Source organism: Aptenodytes forsteri, unplaced genomic scaffold (genome assembly GCF_000699145.1).
Source record: "Aptenodytes forsteri isolate BGI_AS27 unplaced genomic scaffold, ASM69914v1 Scaffold208, whole genome shotgun sequence".
Taxonomy (NCBI): domain Eukaryota; kingdom Metazoa; phylum Chordata; class Aves; order Sphenisciformes; family Spheniscidae; genus Aptenodytes; species Aptenodytes forsteri.
Genome location: NW_008794963.1, coordinates 3,246,710 through 3,266,559, shown reverse-complemented (window position 1 = coordinate 3,266,559; position 19,850 = coordinate 3,246,710). Strand labels below are relative to the sequence as shown.

General features: G+C 39.2%; 1 protein-coding gene across 1 annotated transcript in view; it reads right to left on the bottom strand.

Annotated features, from left to right (window-relative positions):
* The window catches only part of CPQ (carboxypeptidase Q), a 165,295-nt gene that overhangs the window by 110,431 nt on the left and 35,014 nt on the right, over positions 1-19,850 (bottom strand). Inside the window, exon 5 of the mRNA XM_009275482.2 lies at positions 18,724-18,931. Coding sequence (XP_009273757.1) covers positions 18,724-18,931 — 208 coding nt within the window. The remainder of the gene's footprint in view (positions 1-18,723; positions 18,932-19,850) is intronic.

Sequence of the window (19,850 nt, the reverse complement as noted above, 5' to 3'; positions counted from 1 at the left end):
GCCATACTTATATCTTCAGTGACCCCCTTGAGCAGAAGCCATACTTATATCTTCAGTGACCCCCTCAATCACCAGAGACTAGTGAGCACACAGGACAAATTAAAAAAAAAAAAACCTCACTGGAAACAGATGTTGTATTTTATACCTACAGGAAGGATATAAATAAATCCAAACAAAAAAAAACCAAAACAAAACCAACAACAACAAAATCTTCTTTATTCGTAAAGCAGAGAATCAGACAAAGACGCATCACAGGGCTAGCAATACATAAGCAAACTAAGTAAAAGCTAGCTGTCTAGAATACTGATCTGGCCTTTGTACCTCCTCCATTTAATGACGTTCATTATTATTGATAATGAATTCTTACATCAAAATTATCAGGCACAAACAGGTGCGAAGAGGTATCAGAGCTCTCAGGGTAGGATCAATCACTGTATTAGTGCTTCTAACTCTCTGTTTCATTGCAGACAGTAAGTTGCAGGGAAGGTCAAGCTCTCCCATATGTATGCATATACATTAAGTTACACCAGAAACCTGAGCCTCCTCTGGCATGGAATACAATATATTACGGACAGTACAGGGAGGTTCCTCCTCCTTTCAAAAGATAGTCACAGTAAAGGGTAACACGCAGCCAACACTTTCAGTGAGCTGAAGGAAAAGGGTAGGGATGGAGGACACTGGTCTTACTGTCGTAGTTTAACCCCATTTGGCAACTAAGCACCACACAGCCGCTCGCTCACCCTCCCCCCCCAGTGGAATGGTGGAGAGAATCAGAAGAGCAAAAGTGAGAAAACTCGTGGGTTGAAATAAGAACAGTTTAATAATTGAAATAATAAGATAATAGTAGTAATAACAACAACAAAAAAAATAATAAATTGTAATGGAAAGTAAAACAACGGGGGGGGGGAGAGAGAGGAACAAAACCCAGGAGGGGGAAAAAAAAAAAAACAAGAGGTAATGCAACCGCTCACCGCCCGCCAACTGACGCCCAGTCAGTCCCTGAGCAGTGATCACTGCCTCCCAGCCAACTCCCCCCAGTTTATACACTGTTTGGGTCAGCTGTCCTGGCTGTGCCCCCTCCCAGCTTCTTGTGCACCTCCTTGCTGGCAGATTATGGGAAGCTGAAAAGTCCTTGACTTAGTATAAACACTGCTCAGCAACAACTAAAACATCGGTGTGTTATCACATTATTCTCATGCTAAATCCAAAACACAGCACTATGCCAGCTACTAGGAAGAAAATTAACTCTATCCCAGCTGATACCAGGACACTTACCCACCATAAAACTTCTTCCTTCTAAACAGCTGACCACAGCGGTAAATAGAGGGGAGCAAGTTCTGAAAAGAGTCAGGGGAAAGTTTCCACCTCACAGAAGAGGGCATGGATGGAGCTTTTCTTCTTCCCTTCCTTCTCCATGCCACACACCCTTCAGAGCAGTACGCTCTTTGGACACTGTCCTCCAAAAAAAAGAAACCTGAAATACAAATCTATCTTAAACTCAAACGTATTTAGGAATATCTTTTCCCTACAACAGATTAGGGCAATGCAAACAAAGCCTCATGGAGATACATTTTTGAAGTGTAAAAACCAAGGCTTAAGGGTCAACAGGAATACAAGGGCAGTCTAGAAAAAACCCACAAAGTAGGAATGAGAATGACAGAGGGGAAACAAGTCTCTGAAGACAGCAGGAGAAAGAACAGTACCTTAGCACCAAAGGCAACTATGTACATGGATAAAAGGGAAGAGCTTTTAAAAGTAAAAAACCAGACAGTAAAATAACTTAGGTAGGTATTATCACCATAGATAGCGTGGAAGTAAATCCCAGGAGTGAAATAGAAGAGAGGAAATGGAGAAATCTAGTCATCTTTTCTGCTGTTCGTGAGTATAACCCTGTTTCCACTGAAAATCAGTGGCCAATCTTCCATTAACTTCAATAGAAGGAGGGGGAAAGGCTTTAAAAACTGACTGGATATGAGAAGAAAGAGCAAAGGGCCTGACTGGATTCAGTCTCAAGCAGTGAGCAAACCAAAAGCCACTGCAAGACACTTGTCTGGGTGAGCCCCTGTATTTTCTGAAGCAAACTGAAACTCTGAAACATCTTCACTACATAAATGCTTCTTTTACTCCCACAGATCTAATTTCTGTAGAATATTAAACTCCTTTTTGATGTTCTATTAAACAAACCAACACTTTCACTGTTCAAGTAAAAAAAAAATAATTTCACGTCAAGAGAATAAAAAGTATTTTAGTAAAAGTAATACAGAGGGGGTACCACTTACTTTTCCCCTCAAGCGAGAGATTTTAGTAGTGCCACATGAAAGGAGCTATTTTAACATCACCTGATCATTATATTTGCCTACATAGTTCACATATACAACGACACTCACGCAATATAAAATGCAATGTAAATGCTTAAGTGATAAGGATACTTTATCTAATAGTTTATTACACTGATTTGATAAACGCATTCTCCAATAAAAGGGTATGGTTTTATTTTCAAAACTCAGGCAAGTCTTGCCTGTCACTCCAAAGTTACAGATACACCCTGAATTTTTCACTCTCAAACTTGAAATCCACTGTAAACAGAGAAGTTCCTTTTAGCAACAGAATATATTTTTAAAGCTTATTATAACATTATAATAACCCCTGTAAACTAGGACTAAATATTGAGCAGCACGGCAAAATGTCATGCCAAGCGTGAGCATTCTTTCCCCAGCTGCATTTGTTGACTGTGGCAGATTGTCCCAAAAGCTTCATAATCTACACCAGATGAAACACAAAATGTCCCAATAGGTACATATTTCCTCTGAACAGCTCCTTTCCTGGCAATTAGTGTTGTGTCTGGGAAATGAAGAGTGTCAGGCTGAAAAAAAAAAAATAATCTTTCCAGTGCAAACCATGGCTGGGAGAATGATTGAATTAGTTCTGGGGATCTTCCTGTGCTGCTGGTTTCTTTGGGAGCATGCAGGAAGAACACCCGGTGCACAGCAGCTGCCATGAGGAAATGAATGGAGGGGTTTCCCGAGAAAACAGTTAAGTCTTGAGAATTCAAGTAATTTTCCTTCCTCAAAAGGAAAAGAGAAATTGCTGCCAAATGGCAACACTTTCTCACTGTTTTGTTTTAGATATCAAGTTTCTCATGCTCTTCAATACATACTATATAGTCATACTATTTTGCTTATTGTTTGAAGGTTTGTGCTCTTTGTATTTAATCCTAGCAATACGCTGATTCCTTCATCATCTGCTGAAGGGGAGAGAAAAGATTATTCTCAATTCCACTCTTACCTTTTACGGATTTCTTTAATATCTAATAAAGAGTGCCTAGGAGAGTCTCTGTTGGAAGAGACACTGTCTGAAAAAATAACAGTTTTCTTTCCTTTTCATTAGTCGATCCATGTTGCTGAGGAAAATGTTGTTGGAAAAAAGGTAGCAAGCTGGAGGCTTTTGTTGGAATGTACAATAATGGTCATGAATTTTATAGTCTGTACATAAATACACAAATGCTTTTGGACCTTAACCAAGAGATACGGGCACACAGCCAGTCAGATCAGATGAATTGTGGTGGCAGAGAAGGTGAACTGGATTTAGGGACATGATGAGATTCCAGACTACCTGAAAAGTGACAGCCATGGGAATGCCACAGCTCTCCGAGCTCACCTCCAGTAGCTCCAGGAGAAGAGGGTTGTCAGGGGGAACCATGGGCTTCCCCGCTTCCTCCCCACCCGTCTGTCCTGGGTGTCACTCTTCTGCTCAGACAGCCTCCATGAGAAAGGGCATGCAGCGAGTCACCTGCATTCATAGACTTGTGCACACACCTCAGTCTTAGAGCTAAAGACACGAAAACACTGAAGTCCACCTAGTGCAACGCTGCAAGACAGTAACAGAAAAAAAACTGGGAATTTTCTTCCCAGTGTTCAAATGCTAACTAGGAATGATTTTTCCCCCCTGAAGAACACTATGCAGGAAAATTATCTTACTGATTGTTAATGGTTAATGTTAACACTGAGACCACATATATAACTTAATGAATAATATAAACAGAAAATCTGTTAAACTGTATCTACTTAGAAAGAAGTGTATCATATAATTTTAGAAGCAGAACTGTGTTTTACAAGCTAATATACACATTAGCTTGAATTAACTTGCAGCTGTCAAGCAAAAATTTGTTTCTGTAAAATACTCTGTACTACACTTCTGTGTAAGCATAGTGGAGTTACTTAAATTATTCACTGGAAACAGTACTTGTTTCAAATCTAGCTTGTCTGTAAACAGATACTGAATTCTACAGAACAACTCTGAATGTATGCAGTTCATAACTATTTAAAACATAGTTTAAAGCAGTTGTTCTGTAAGTGCAGCCCAAAGATTACTTGCAGCTTGCAAAGCCTTTGTACACCTAGCCCCCAAAGCGGGCTTTTAATAGTTTCATCTACATGAAGATAAAGGTTCACTGACCTGCAGGTGAATCTTGTGATGTAGCCAATACACTGATTAATACCAGTATGAACAAAAATCCTGGTTTAACAGGACAGTGCTTGATCCACAACTTAACCACTGAACTGCTCACCTGCAATGAACATGGCTGACGACCCATGGTACACTGCAAATCACACAGTATCACTTCTTGCTGCCAAAGCTATGAAACTACTGAATAGCCTGGATGTAAAGATGCTGATAAAACACCTTTCCTGGAAATCCCTGATTTGTCAGTGCCAAAACATTTGGGGGAGACAGACCTGTCTAGGAGCACCCTTCTGAAACCCCGACGACCAGGCTGGGTTGCAAACCTTGCCAGCTCATGAGCTCTGCTCCCTGCTAACCCTGTAACATCCTTCTGAAAAAATCAGGTGGAGGTGGAAAAAAGAGTGTATTTGTCATTAGAATTTCTCAGCCATGAACATACTTGGACTAAAAACCCCTTCAAGTCTCACGGGTACTTTCTCCCATACTCAACAGTTTCCCAAGCATACCAAACTGACCTGAGTGCTTTGAAATCCCATTACATTTTTTTTAATCAGCTAGATTGACTTAAGAGTAACAACATCCTTTTTCTATACATCTTCTGTTTATACAGATATACAACCAAGCGCATCGCATGATGAGCTGACACTGATCTAAGCATTTAAAATTGTTCTTTTTAAAACTTTTTTATTAAAAGTATGACCAATTACACTAATTGTTTCAATTTAGACACCTTATGGGGGGAGATCCTCAGAGGAACGAATGGCATTCTCCTTTCCTTTCTCAGGAAACATCTATGGACAAGCATCACCTGGAAGTCTGATGCTTTACAACAGTGTTCTCCAATTCCCTGCCATCTTTTTGCACTTGCCTGGATTCTGCCATCTTTTCACTAAATCTTAAGTCATTCCACTAACTAACATTGAAATATCTGAGGAATAAAAGGTACTGCTCTATATATGGGAAAGGGTTAAAGGAATCCATCACTGTCACTGAGAAGTACCAAACAAAGAAGTACCAAACTGAGAAATACCAAACAAAACATGACTGAAACCTAATTTTAGGCACTGAAAAACAGTTACGCTTCTAAAATCATAAATTGCAGCTGCACTTATTATTCCAAGTAGCTCTGCTAAAGTTTTCTCATAGGTATGCCTGTTCAGATCACATTTCTGGCAAGACTGCCATGTTAGAATTCTCAGACACTGCAGCACACCATTTCTGTTTTCCTAGATTGTCAGCATTATAAACTAAGTAAAGGAAGAGGGAAAAAAACACATAGTTTTGTAGAGTTACAGCCTTGGATGGTCTCTCAGATGAACCCGGCAGCCCAGGATTCTGGACTCCAGGTGCTGGCTGCATCTGGACAGTGTTGAATCCCTGCTCAAGCTCTTTGGGCTTGAGCAAAAACATAGATCCCTCTAACACCCTTTCTAGAGATCTAAAGCGTGTACTCAAGCTGCCTGGTCGCTTCACATTCTTTCTGGCTCTCCCATGTTCCCCCAGCAGCAACTGCAGCCTTCTCAGCCTGAAACTGGGAGCCCTGAAAGTTGTTGCTTCCTTCTTTGCAGACTGCAGGGAGAGATACTTAGAGGGAGACACAGACCCTCCTCAAAGAAGGATCACAGTGTACTCCCTGAAAAGGTGCAAGCAATACACAGATTATAGAAGAATAGCTAAAACCTCCCTTATGTGAGCCCACCTGTGAGCTCACTCTTTCCAAACCTCAGACTTTTGGCAAAATCACATTTGAATCCCAGGACCCGATTTCTAATGTTCACGTTGTTCTTGATGATAAAGAGCTGTTACTAAGAAAAAGCCTTGTACTTCTATGAAATTCCAGCTCCTTCATGCTCTTTCCAGCGGCTTCAACTCTCTCACGGTGTGGTGTTACTGACTGAACTCAAAATCCAAATCCTTTGAGCTACAGTCAATCGATTGTTTTTAAATATTTACATTTGAAAATACGATATTCCAAGGTAATGACCTGTATTCTCTGTCATTCACCTCCTGCCAGAGCCTTCCCACAGATCTTTGTTAGGTCAACCTGAAATCTCAATCTAGCAGCAGTTAACAATCAAACACACTAATTTTATTTCATAATAAAACCCCATGGTTATATAATGGATTATTTATCAGCAGTAGCCACCCACTGTTATGTAATAATACAACTGTTACTTGTTTTTGGCCCAGGCAAGTTATTGCAGAATCTACTATTGACTACCTAATCACAGTTTAGAAAAGTCAACTTTTAATGTTGTCTTCTTTACAGTAAACAATGTACAAATGTTAAACTCAGTTAACATTCAAAAAAATATCACTGCTGCTTGCAAACAAGGAAAGAGAGAAATTACCGTGAGCTACTCAAGATCCCACTGGGACACAAGGCAGAGTAATGAAAGGAACTTCAGAATCCCTGGTTTTAGTTAATTCACATGATTATTCTCCCTTGTCTGACAAAAGTATCTTTTGTTGTCCTGTGCACAAATGTGTAGAATCAACCTGGATTTTCCAGAGCTAAATTGTATAATAGTTTCAATATCTTTTGTTGAGGTATATTTTGTGTGCTTCACAGTCACCAGCAAACTAATGTGATGAGATCCAAATAGAAATAAGTAAACCAGAAACTATGTGGTTCCTTTCTGTTTCTTATTCTCAGAATAAATGTTGTTCTTTTGTGATCGCAGTAGATTAAAAATCCAGGAATTGCAGTCAAAGCTCAACCCTGCTTAATAATAATGAACAGGAACATATCAAAGACAACCCCTCTCTGTTTCACAGAGTATTTGCAATATTCATATTAGACAGCCAATGCAGAAGTACTGCGGACAGTGACTAGGAAAGCAAGGTAACGGTGAAACAGTTTAGCAGAAGTCACAGACCCTAGTCACGTACCAAGCTAACGACATATGGGAACGATCTATAAATACCAAACCAAAGGTCAGATTTAAAAAGGAAAGTGGGAAGAGAACGAAGTTACGACTTTAGGTTTGCACCATCCTCCTAAATATAGAAACAAAATGAGAGAAAGTATAAGGTGCCTGAAGGAGCGGACAACAGGCAAGTAATCAAAGCTGGCATCACTGGCAGAGCAGAGACAGGAGTTGGCACCTCTCATTTAATAAACCAGATGGAGAAGGATTTTCACCATTTAGCCCTACCCTGCAGGCAAGACCAAAGGATTAGTATTTGATGCAACAAGATGGACACAGTGAGAGAGAGGCTCAGGTGACTGATTGGATTTGAAGGGGAAAACAAAGCTGGAGAAAAGGATTAAAGTAATTAAAATGGTTACACTTACAAGGCACAAGACATTACTTCTACAGGGAAGACCCCATTATTACTGTTGGCCATCAACATCGGGCTATATTTAGAAAACAATTCTAAACAACAACTGTGGAATAATTGGCTCTGACTTCCTAAAAACACAAGTCAAAATTTGTGCGTCATAAATAAGGGTTTTCATCATACAAACAAGTCTAGCTCATCATACTTAAATGCCTGATATACATCATAGTAGAGCTAACACAGCAGGGTGAGGCCATCCTATGTGAAGACAACATTTAATGAAATAACACAGAAATACCCTACCATGTGGACAAGCCACAAGCAAGACTGTGGGAAGTTGAAGAAGCAGCAAAAACGAGAGGCGCCCTAGCCCCTGAAAAGCAATCCAAGCATTCTTGTAAAGAGAAATCATAGTATGTTGGAGCAAACCATACATGTTTGCTCACATGTTTAAGCAAACAAGGCAAAACAAAATGAGGAATTAGCATTTCCAAATCCTCTGCATACCTGGGGCATAAACCAGAGAGACTGTGGATATTAACAGTTGACTAGCACATTAAATATATTTTTAAAATGGCACATATATTTGTCTGCCTGTTTGTTTTACATGACATAAGCAAAAGGTTACATATCAAAATAAAACATTTTGTTGTATGCATGAGACAGATTCTGAAGCACACAAATCCAGAGTTCTACATAAACCTGTGTTCACTTTTGGAAATCAGCAGTAAATGTTGAAAAGAATACTTCAGATGTTTTACAGCAGATACAACGTTTCAAAAATAAAACTTTAATATATACATGCTAAAACTGTTCTGTAATATGTAGATAATTTTTAGTAACATCATCAGATTAAGAACAATACCAAATAGATTCTGAAAAAGTATCTTGAGTAATACAGGAAGTAGAAACAATACTCAGTGGGAAGTATGAACTGGAAAACCAGTTGTAAGACATGAAAATAATAAAATTGGATAGGCAGTTGAATCTATACAGTAGACCTCTGTACAAGCTGTTTCAGCATTGCCTGGACCAAAAATCAAAAAGTGAGTTGCTGTGTAACTTGAAATTAATGGAGTTATTCCTAGAATACATCAAGAAACAGAGCCTTTACTCTCCTCTTTTTTTTTTTTTTTTTTAAATGAAAAAAGGAGAGCATTAGGCTAAGATTCCCCAAACACCAATTCTGTACCATTCTGGCACAACCATTCTGGTACTATTTAATCTCTTCCAGTTGTCCAGAGCCATGTGCTCATGTGCTCTGGAGGTGAACACTCCATATAAAGTCCTCAGTGCTGCACTTACACAGAAAAAACACGCAGAATTACAGAGAAATAAAATGACAGTCCACATACTTCTCAGATCTTATCAACAGCTGAAAATAAATACACCCCTTATGAAAATAATTCATTGGCATTGTATTACTCAGATCTCTCTCTGAAATTTTTATCTGCATTTTCATTGTCAGGTTTTCCTTCAATCCTCTACATTTATGGTCGCCACATACTAGTGAGACACTTGTTGTCAGTGTAATCAAGAAAACTGAATATTGCAAGAACATTAAAACAGAACCTGCAGTTGGTGGATCAAGACATTACAATCATGTCAGATGGTTCTGAACTTGCTAACAGGGCTTTCAGATGCACAGCAACTCACGATGGTTCTGAACTTGCTAACAGGGCTTTCCGATGCACAGCAACTCATACAGACTCAGAAGGGGCTGGCAGCACCGAAGAAAGCCGGAGCCGATTAGAGTGAAACAGGAAATCAGGGAAAACTGCTAAAGTTCGCAGTGCTCAACCCACAGCAAGCATAGCTAACTCCTTAAAGATCAGTACAAGAAACCCAAGACTTGGCAGTTTTACACGCTCAACATCTTCATATACCTGAACCAGCAATGCAAAGGCAGAATAAGACTGTTCCTTTAAACCTTACTAACTTCAGAATATTACCAAATCTAATCAGTGGATGTTCATGGTACCTGAAGAAGACCAAAGTTCACAAACTCATGATATGAGTGGCCATCTAGCCACCAACAAAATGTATGAGTCAGTTATGTTAGGAGAGTGGGTGGCCCAGAAGAGAAGAAAAAAAACAACTTGAATACTACATTGATAAAGGTTTGCCTTGGGAAGCTATTGGTGAGGAAGTCAGGATTTCAAAAGGACCATTATCCTCACAGCATCTTTCTGGACAAGAGAGTCTATTGACAAAGATTTTACTAGCCCTTTACCAAAGTTATAGGACACTGCTTATATTACTAGGCACTAAATGGATGAAACTCTTCCCACTTACATGAACATATTCCTGAACAGGACTAGCCAAAACTAGGAGGAAGTAGAGAAAGCCCTTGTTAGTCTCATCAGCATTTTACTGACTTTGTAAGAAAATGAATATGCGAGATGTATGACATTACCCAGAGGTTTCAGATGTCACATCAAACCCTGTCTACTGGAAAAAAACAGAGTTATGCAGTTCAAAGCAAAAAGAGGCAAAAAGTTTGGCAAAAGCCAAAGAGAGATTGGGACTTAACAAACATCACTATTACAAAGTTACCTGAAATTTGACTCCTTAATCACTGCTCAAATAGCAAGAACCCACTGTACAATATGATCATCTCCCAAAGCACAGGCTCCATTTCTTCTAAGGACATCTAAGTTCTCTTGCTGACAGCTAGGATTTGCCCAAAAGTGAGCACGAAGAACTGCACTGCAGAATGCAGTCTGGCATGTTGGCCTTCAGGGAACATAGGAAGCAAAGTAAAAATTAATGAATTGTCAGTCAACAACATATACAGACATACTGGAGGGAAAGCCCCTAAGTGCAGGGCAAGAAAATAAATCCCACAGCACACCACCAATTCATATCTCTAAGGGCAGCAGGACAACATACATAGTGCTATGAAACATAACTAGAATCTTCCATGAGCTCATCAGAGACTTATAAAACATGGTCTGCTCTTATTTCCTCTTGTTACACCACAAACAAGGGTTTTATCCTTGTTTCCTGGTCCCTTAGTAGAACAGAAGACAATATTGCTGTATCCTGTTGCCGCAGGATATTGCCTTAGGACAGTCTCTCATTGAGATGTTTCCTCTGAACAATTCCTGCTGCTATACTAATCCCATAAGTCAAAAGTGTTCACAAATAATCAGTGGTGCTTCCTGATTTCTTCAGTCATGCTACAGCATTACTGTTACATCTCTACAGTTATGACCCAGCTTTCTGCTGCCTTTATGCCTTGTGCGTTCCCCAAGCCTGCGCAAAGCAGCCAGAAGATGCTGCCTACTCAGAAGGAGACTATAACAATTCTGCAGAGTCAAAACCGAGTATGCACAATATCAAGCAGGGGAGAATCAGGTTCATCAGTTTTCCAATTCCCTCAGAGATCAATTCTAAACTACCTTGACCACAACTACATTCTCCTCCCCACTGAAAGAAAATAACTCTTCAGCGCACACGTTCACCACTTCACCCTGTGCACATAAAACTCACGTGCTAGGGAGGAAAAAAACCACTTAAAAACACAACGAGGTAATAATAAGAACAGATACTCTGTCACTGGAAAATGGCAATGAGCAAAGAAAATTTCTCAAATAAATAAATGCAGGCATCAGATCCACACACAATATAGGCAAACTCTTTATTTTCAGTATTTCCAACAAGAGCTAGCTCCCTGGAAGCAGGAGTGGTGGCACTGCTCATAACAGTATGCACCAGGACCAAAGAACATAGCATTACAAGCAATCAAGGAAAATTCCAGATAGCAGCTTAGCACTGTCACATGAAATGGAAAAAAAAAAGGTAAATATAGTAGATTTTTTTTACACAAGGAATATATAAATAGCTTACTTTTACACTCAGAGAAATGTCTTGTATCCCAGACATCCCTGAAAAACACTATTTCTGGAAACTTAACCCAGTAACTTTCTCCCTTCAAAACAGATCTTTCTCAGTGCTTTTTCTTGACAAAAATGCAATCTGGTTTAGCCATTTCTATCAAAAGTTTTCAATAATACTAACGTTTGATTTTATGTACACATCAACATGAAGATGCGGTGAATATCCCTAAGTTTGTCTTCCCTGACTTACAGAAAGCCTCGGCTCTGTCCGTGGGCTCCCTCTTGGAATTGTCATTTGATAATCAAGAGCCACAACCTGCACTGATGAAGTGAATCTTCGTATCACAGAGGGCACATCTCTGGCCACTACAATAGAAATTACACCATAAACAGTTTAAATTATTATTCAGATGATGTGACTTTCTTAAAGGTCTCACACGGTATGTCCATATTAGCCTTTTAGTTTGAATAAAGAATGAGCTTTTGAAGTGAACCTCCCAAAATCCTTGGCTGCCTGATCACCGAGCAGTCTCTGAGCACCAGTGCTAGATTCCTTTCTGATGAAACTAAACCAGAAGATGCGCTCAGTAAGTGCACCTAGCATGGCCCAACTGCTAACACATGCTCAGTCTCAGCTGTTGCACCTAAATCTTTAGCTGCAACTTTATTTTTTTAAAAAAGTGATTTTTACTTTAATTATATCGTAAGATGGAAAAACTGCATTGCAACACAAGGATTTTTGTTTTGAAAGATGTAAAAATGATTTGCAATTAGAAGAGGAAAAAGTTTGGACAATCAGTAAAATATTTTCCCTAATCCCAAGAGAACAAGACACAAGATTATTTCATTAACCAAAAAACAAGAAAGCAGGTTTACAGATGGACTAAAATACATCCCACCCTTGCAGACTTAAGAGCCCAAGGCTAGCTTAATTAAAAGCAAAGAAAAAATTGAGAGGACTGAACAGAACTGCAGGAAATTAACTCACATACCACATGCGCTAACAGGCCAAAAGCCAGAGTAACCGCAAATTCCTGAACTGACACAGCACTTGGAGAGGGGGACCAAAATTCAAATGCACCCAGGGCACTGGCAGCTCACACACACTAAGCCTGTACATGCAGCCGGAGATGTTATGTGTCGGCTTCTCTCCAGCTACACATCCTGCGAGCATCAGCCAGGCTGGCCCCTGAACGTGGCCAGATACACCACTGAGGCTGCATGGCTCATGCCCAGAAAATCACGTAGTTACCAGGGTGCTATAGGCAGATCAGAAAAAGATGTTGGGGGAACAGAGAGAAGTGAAGCAAAAACTTACAAAAACTAATTATACAAAACTTCTACTTCATTTTGTACATATAAACCAATTTCATTATTTTCCTTTCAACAGGTGCCAGAGGCAGCGAACAATCTTCGTTAAACTCAAATGCCTGAGGAAAGCTAATTTTTTAAGTTGAGCAGCAATCTGCATGACCAGTCCCATGCTACAACAGGTAGCATTACTGAAGAAAAAGTGATGACAAACCTGACTCTTATTTTGTGCTACCATAGGCTCACTTGTTCACAGCAATTGCTTTGTTTATTAAATAACCAAAATGAAAGATGACAGCAAAAATGAAGCAGTTAGCTGAAGAGCTCCTGAAATTTTAGGATGTAGGTTAAGTTTTAGAAATTTACATACAGGTCAAGATTTTTTGGCTGAAAATAACAGCTGGTGGTCCAGGCCATTTAATGGGCAACAGGAGCAGCTTTCTAGGGCAAAGCGACCTGTCTCACCCACTTGACTCCCAGGCTATGATACATGGAAGGGAATACAGGTCTGCTTAGCTAGACCATGTGCACACAGAGCGATGGAGATGCGCAGGACCTGACCTACAGCTCATGATCAGACTGGGCTCAGGTCATGTCAAGTCCCATATTAACAGAGAACTGCTCTCACACTCACACGTAAGTCTTAGCCAGTGCTTACCAGCTGAAATACAATCCCAAGTGGACACAGCACTGCTCCCCCTCTATGGACAGCAGAACGGATCATAGGAAGAAAGACTCCTAAGATGGTAGCAAAAGGTTAGGTATACCGGCATTCATTGTGGAAGGAGGGACAGAACAGGAGGGAAAGGAGCCTTCAGGGTTCATGACACAACCTGAGGATACAGTATTTCAAAGATAAAACATGAGTTTTAAAGGCCAGATGCACCTCTTCACTATAAAAAACGAATAAAAGCAAAAGAAATCCTACTAAAACTACTGTACCATCCCAGATTTCAGAACACTTGGAAGAACAAGCAGAAGTTGAGTGTCTCTGCCACTACTGATGTGAATAAGCCCTTACTTTCCTTAGACATGGGAGTTTTAGGGAAAGGAGGAAGCTCTCCTTAGCAGGCAAGTCTCACATCTGGAACCAAAGGCAGCAGACCAAGCCTTAGGAAGAGGTGATGAGGTAAGAAGTCACTGTGATAGCACTTGAGAGCTGAAAAATGACATTAACTCACATACATTGCCCGCGAGTTTGAGAAGAGAATGAATTGTTTACAAAGCAGTGAAGAATAAAAGGAAAAACAGGAGAGGAAAAGAAAATGCACTTTGAGAGTACAATGTATACACAAAAAGGTATTACATTACTACACATGGTAGGAGAAAATAAACCAAATGAGGTTACAAAAAGGGGAAATTAAGACCAAGGAAAAGCAACAGTTTTCAAATTCACATACGTTCCACGAAATGATATTCCAGCCCTGGCATGCCTGCACTTAATTGTGTCACATGCATCCATTTGGGCATCCATGCAACCTCTGCCATAAAACTCGAGTTGCACCATGCCACTCATGAATTCAGCTTTCATCCAGACACAGCTTTTGATTAGAGTTACTAGAGCTTCAGAAGCAGACATTGTGTCTTGGCCACCTGTAGCCTGAAGAAGGGGAGAGAAAGTGAAGGAAATTACTTATTTCAGATAAGTATAAGACACTGAATTCAGCCAAAAAAGAGAAGAACTTGACCAAGTACATGTCCTTGTTAACAGTCTTCAGACTGTGTCAAAGTACTACTTGGTCTATTTTGGCCTTGTAATATGTTCCCTGTTGGATTTCTTATATTGTTCTGCAGCATTTAAAAAATATTAATTGGGCTCTTGGCATTTATCTCTGAGGATTCTTGGGAACTTTCCTTTTGAGTTCTTGAAAAACATTCAATTTTGCTTCTTTCTAGAGCCCTTAAAGGGGTTATTATTACAAGACACGGTGTTACGACTTTATCTAATCTGTGGTTCTTGAGGAACAGAAGGATTTACTTATCGGTTTAGATTCATAAGAGTACATTCACCGCAGGATAAATACTGGACTATTTCAATAGCTAAAGGATACCTTTTATCTATAAAATGTTCTAAAAATGTACAGCTAGGAAGCAAAAAACCAGACTTACGGCTAGCTTATTACAACCACATTTTTAACTGTGCCTTGTAAATTGAGTATTTTTGCTCTAAAAACTTCCACTACAAACTGGGAAACACTCATCAGTTTATTGTACACAACAGTAAACGTATACATTACTTTAACTTGTACAAGACCATTAATCACAGCATAGTCAAGCTATTAAAGCAAAAAAAGTCAACATCCGCATTTCTCCAAAAAGCCAAATATTGTGAATACTGTTGACTGATTACAATAATACGTGTTATTTGAGACGGTTCATTAAAAATAGTTCTGTTACTCTGAACTCTTAATACCCATGTCTAAATGTTTTCACCACCAAGTTGCCAGTGCTTCAGGAGATTGTTACTGGGAAAAAGGCTGTCATAAACACACCACTGGGGGGAGGGCAGGGAAAATTACCTACCTGTTACAGTGACTTTCTCCTAAGTAACAAAACCCACTCTTACATGATACCTATAAAGTAGCAAGAGAATTATTTGACTCTAACACAACACAGGGACAATGCCACGAGACAACTGCTACGCAACATGATAATACAACTGTGTAACTACCATCATCTCTTCATAGGCCAAGGGAGATGCTGTTGCTAATTTTATTTCTTATTCACTTAAGCGCTTCTGTCCTAAATAAATGAATCCACTCCTTGAAACTCAACAACAAATCCTTCGAGTCCTTCACTGTCACTGCTGAGTTGGCATGAGCCGTAATATAAACACGGCAATGAGTTTTCCTGAGTATATTCAAGTTCATCCCTTCTTGCCCTCATTCAGAGTTGGGATGCCTGAGTCCCCAGTTTCATTCACTCCATAGCTATACTACCATACCTTAAAGAAAAATAAGCTGCCCACATAATCCCTGCTCAAAGGTTCCCTTCACACTTTTTGCCCTTGACAATGTGGCAGCCGTCTGCCATGTCTGGAACAAAGAAAAGCCACCAAGCCGCCAGCAAGAGAACACTGATTTAATTCATGTTGTGATTTTACCAATTCTATCTTGTCAGTAAGCTTTAATAATCAGCCCTAATAAGCCTAAAATGTTAATCTACTAGAAAGTACCTAGTTTTAACCTATCAATATTATTCACATTGCAAGATCACCTAGAAATCACACCACGAAGTGGCTTCCATTGTTCCAGCCAGCTTAATTCGTTGCAAATAGAGTAAGCAAATAACAATAAGCAACCCCCTGTCCAAAAGGGGTTGAAATCTTAAAACAAAAAAACAAAAAACCACACCAAAGCTGACATAGTTTAGGGAAAATTGTGAAGTTTCACCCTTCATTCACCTGAGGAAAGTGCAGTATCACAAGCAGGATACTTTTTTCTAAGATGTTTCCAGGATGTTTTGGAGAACTGCTACAATCCCATTAGCAGTTATTCATATTATAGGTGCACATGTAAACACACAGGCCCAAGAAGTAAAGGTTCTGGTCAACAAGGCAGCAGTATACAAATTGCAAGAATGCAAGACTTTCTTCACAACACTTAAAAGTCTTTTATCAGCTTTTTACCTTTCATCTCTCACCCTTCTAACACGCTGCTCCCTGCAGCGACGCAGTATTTCCCATCAGTCAATCAAAAAGGCAAGCAACTTGAACAGTGCCCCAGACACTGATTGACAAGAAGCACCACATTCAGCACAGAATCCATCCAGCACAGCACATCAGTAGGACAGACAAGGAGACACACAGCTGGTGATTAAGAGAAATATAGGAGAAGGCATGGAGATAAGAAAATCCACCCTGCCTACAGCAATACCTATTTTCTGTTAGAAAAAAGACAAACAGATCTAGGCATCACAGAGCGGCAGAAGTGACAGACTGGACCTGAATACCTCCCTTAATATAGGAAAAAATAGATTAACCAATCCCTCCCCTCACCCAAAAAAACCCTAAGTGAAGGTAAACAAAGAAAGAACAGAAAGTACATTTCATGAAAAACTGCTTCTTGGCAACATTTAAATTTGAAATTGCTTTTGGGAATGACACCTCGGCTCCCAGCCTCGATTTAGGATTCAATACTTCTAAACAAACATGCATTTAGCATCTGTTTCTCTTTTCTTTTCATTCAATTCTGAAATAACTGTAATGCCAGTACCCAGACCTAATAAACAGGCTTTACTACCTTCAGTCTCCACCTCTGTTCCTCATCCTTAAATTTTTCATTACATGTTAAAATGCACTTCCATAAATAGTCTGGCAAACAGAAGATACCAAGAGTCTCTTTCAAATGAGCACCTCTGCAGGGCACCAGAACTAAGGACTGGATAGATCAGTGTTCAGATCATCTTCTAGTTTTCAGATAATCAACAGATTATAGATTGCAATATTCTTTGATGATACCAAATATGACTATTTTGAAAACATATCATTTTTCATAAAACTTTTTTGAAACATATTCTACTCTCTGTTCATTATTATTAAATTTATTAGAAAATTATAGGTATTAGAAAATATATTATAAACATTGCTACATTTGTTGGGCATCATAGTTTGGATACTATCTGAATTCAAAGTACTTTACTTTTGAGAAGGCATTTTGAACAGGTAATGTTGGCTTCTTTAGGGGAACATGGAGCATATAAAAATGCTATCAAGCAACTACAATGGCAGCAGAGCCGTCCTCTACGCATGCTCCGATACAGTTAGTTGGCATTACTGCATTTCTCAAACTTCTTGAAGCATCACAAATGGTGATGCTTGCACACTTCTCATACTGCTGAGATGTGACCGCTTATGTTTTGTCTGAAATGGTGGAATCAAGCATGCTTCCAAGTGCCTGTCCCAGCCACTTCCCAGTCCCAGCCTCAAGCAAGACCCAAAGCCATACCACCCCTTCCCAATTCCAAGCCTGGACTTCTGCAGAAAGAAAACCTAGGTGCACAGATCAAAAAGAAACCATGATGTTATCCAAACAGAACATGACTCCAGTTTATGATGTGGCACACATTCAGGGTCAGGTTAGCTACTGCCGATGACTCCTCTGTGGGTACAGTCACTGGGCAACTAGGGGGAGGAATAAATGGCCTGTACTGCTCTGAATATATATTGTCCAAAAAGAGAATATTACAAAATACAGCACCTCACAGAAAACTAAAAATGCTTATTTCAGAAATGTAAAACTATATACAAGTAATGTACTAAGACATCTAAAAACACTTAATTTTTAAGAAATCATTATTTCAACCTACGTTACTTAAAAAGCAGAGTGAGAATTACGAACCTCACTGCTAAAGTGTTCAAAATAATTATGTTCAAAGCAGAGTACTCCTTCATCTAGTACAAGTCAGCCTCATGGCTGTCATAGGAAAATGACAAATACAATAAAAACTGTACACTTACATTCTAGTTAAATATACAGAATGACCAGTTCATATCATCACTGACAGTCTGGTACATGTTGTCACCAAAGACATTTGATTTTGGTTGATCTCAGAATATTTATGGTAGCCTTGAGAACGCAGGAAGTTCTTTAAAACAAATACCATACAAAATTTGGATCAGTAACAAAAAAATGAAAACATTTTGAAAGAATGACAAAGCACAGGGGAAAAGAACTATTGTGCAGCCAATAGTTTCAAAACCAAACACCCACTCATAACTGGCAAAGTTTAAGTCATAGAGAACAAAAATGCCTGCCCAGAAATGACATGTGAACTAAAGGCTGAAATGTGAGTCACAGGGAGAAAAGAGAAAAATGCTTACCTATGAATAGAAAAAGAAGCAACAGATCTAATGAGAGATGCCACTGCTCCAACTTTGGCAGCTTCCACCGCTCCCTGTGATCTGTAACGCACAGTTTCACCATAATTGATGAAAGGTTCGTTGTAGACAACAATCTTCCCCTTGGCCTCCTGAGCTCTTTTGTGCAGTTCATCAAAAGAGGCTACCACTAGGACTTCCGCCGTAATTCCTGAAAGAAAGTATTAACAGTGGCTTTAACATTGCTTTCCTACAAGTCTCCTACAGGCAGTTTTAACAGACAGAAAAGCATGGACTGTGCAGAACACAAGAAATCAGATTTAACTTCTTACTGGAAAAGGAAGACTATGTGAAAATGCTTCATCAGGGATTGGTACTCAATAGCTGTAATAGCAACCTGAACCAAGTACACACAGTTCTGTAAACCATGCTATTAGGTTAGTATTAAAACATAACTTGAAGGGAAAGAAGGATACACAGGGGGAATTCTGTTCTCTGCATGTGCTTTAACGTCTCACTGTAATCATTTATAGTACAAAAACATTTGCAAAAGCTGCCTATGGGATTAATAAAAAAAGATAGTAATCTTTTCATGGAATTGTTTTGATACGTTGCTAAACAACTTAGCTTAACATGAGACAACTGGAAGCATATATTTTTAGACTGAAACACTTATGAAATTATTTAATCCATAAATGAAATTAAATTAAAGCTCTGTAGTTTCAACAAATTTTGCAGTATGTTTATAAATAATAAAAAAAAAATCTTTATATTTAATTCAGGAGAATACCACAGTTCTAATGGATCTCCTTCTGGGAGTTTTCCCAGGAACCCATCTTTCCCAGTTATGATACAGAGAACACAGGCAGGTACTTCTGCAGAGCTATTCACACATGGTAAGTTAGATCCCACCCAGCTCTTTGTTTTTAATAGTTGGAATAGTTTTAAATTGCTGTATTATCTTGCTTGGAAAAAAACAAAGGATTTTTTAGATAAGTAGTTCTTCCCAAAGCCAGAGAATCCTTCTAACATTTTAGAATAGTAATTGAGGAACTGCATTTCACAGCATTTAAGAAGTAATTCATTAAAATGACCACTATGCTTAAAATCCAATTTTATTGATTGGTTAC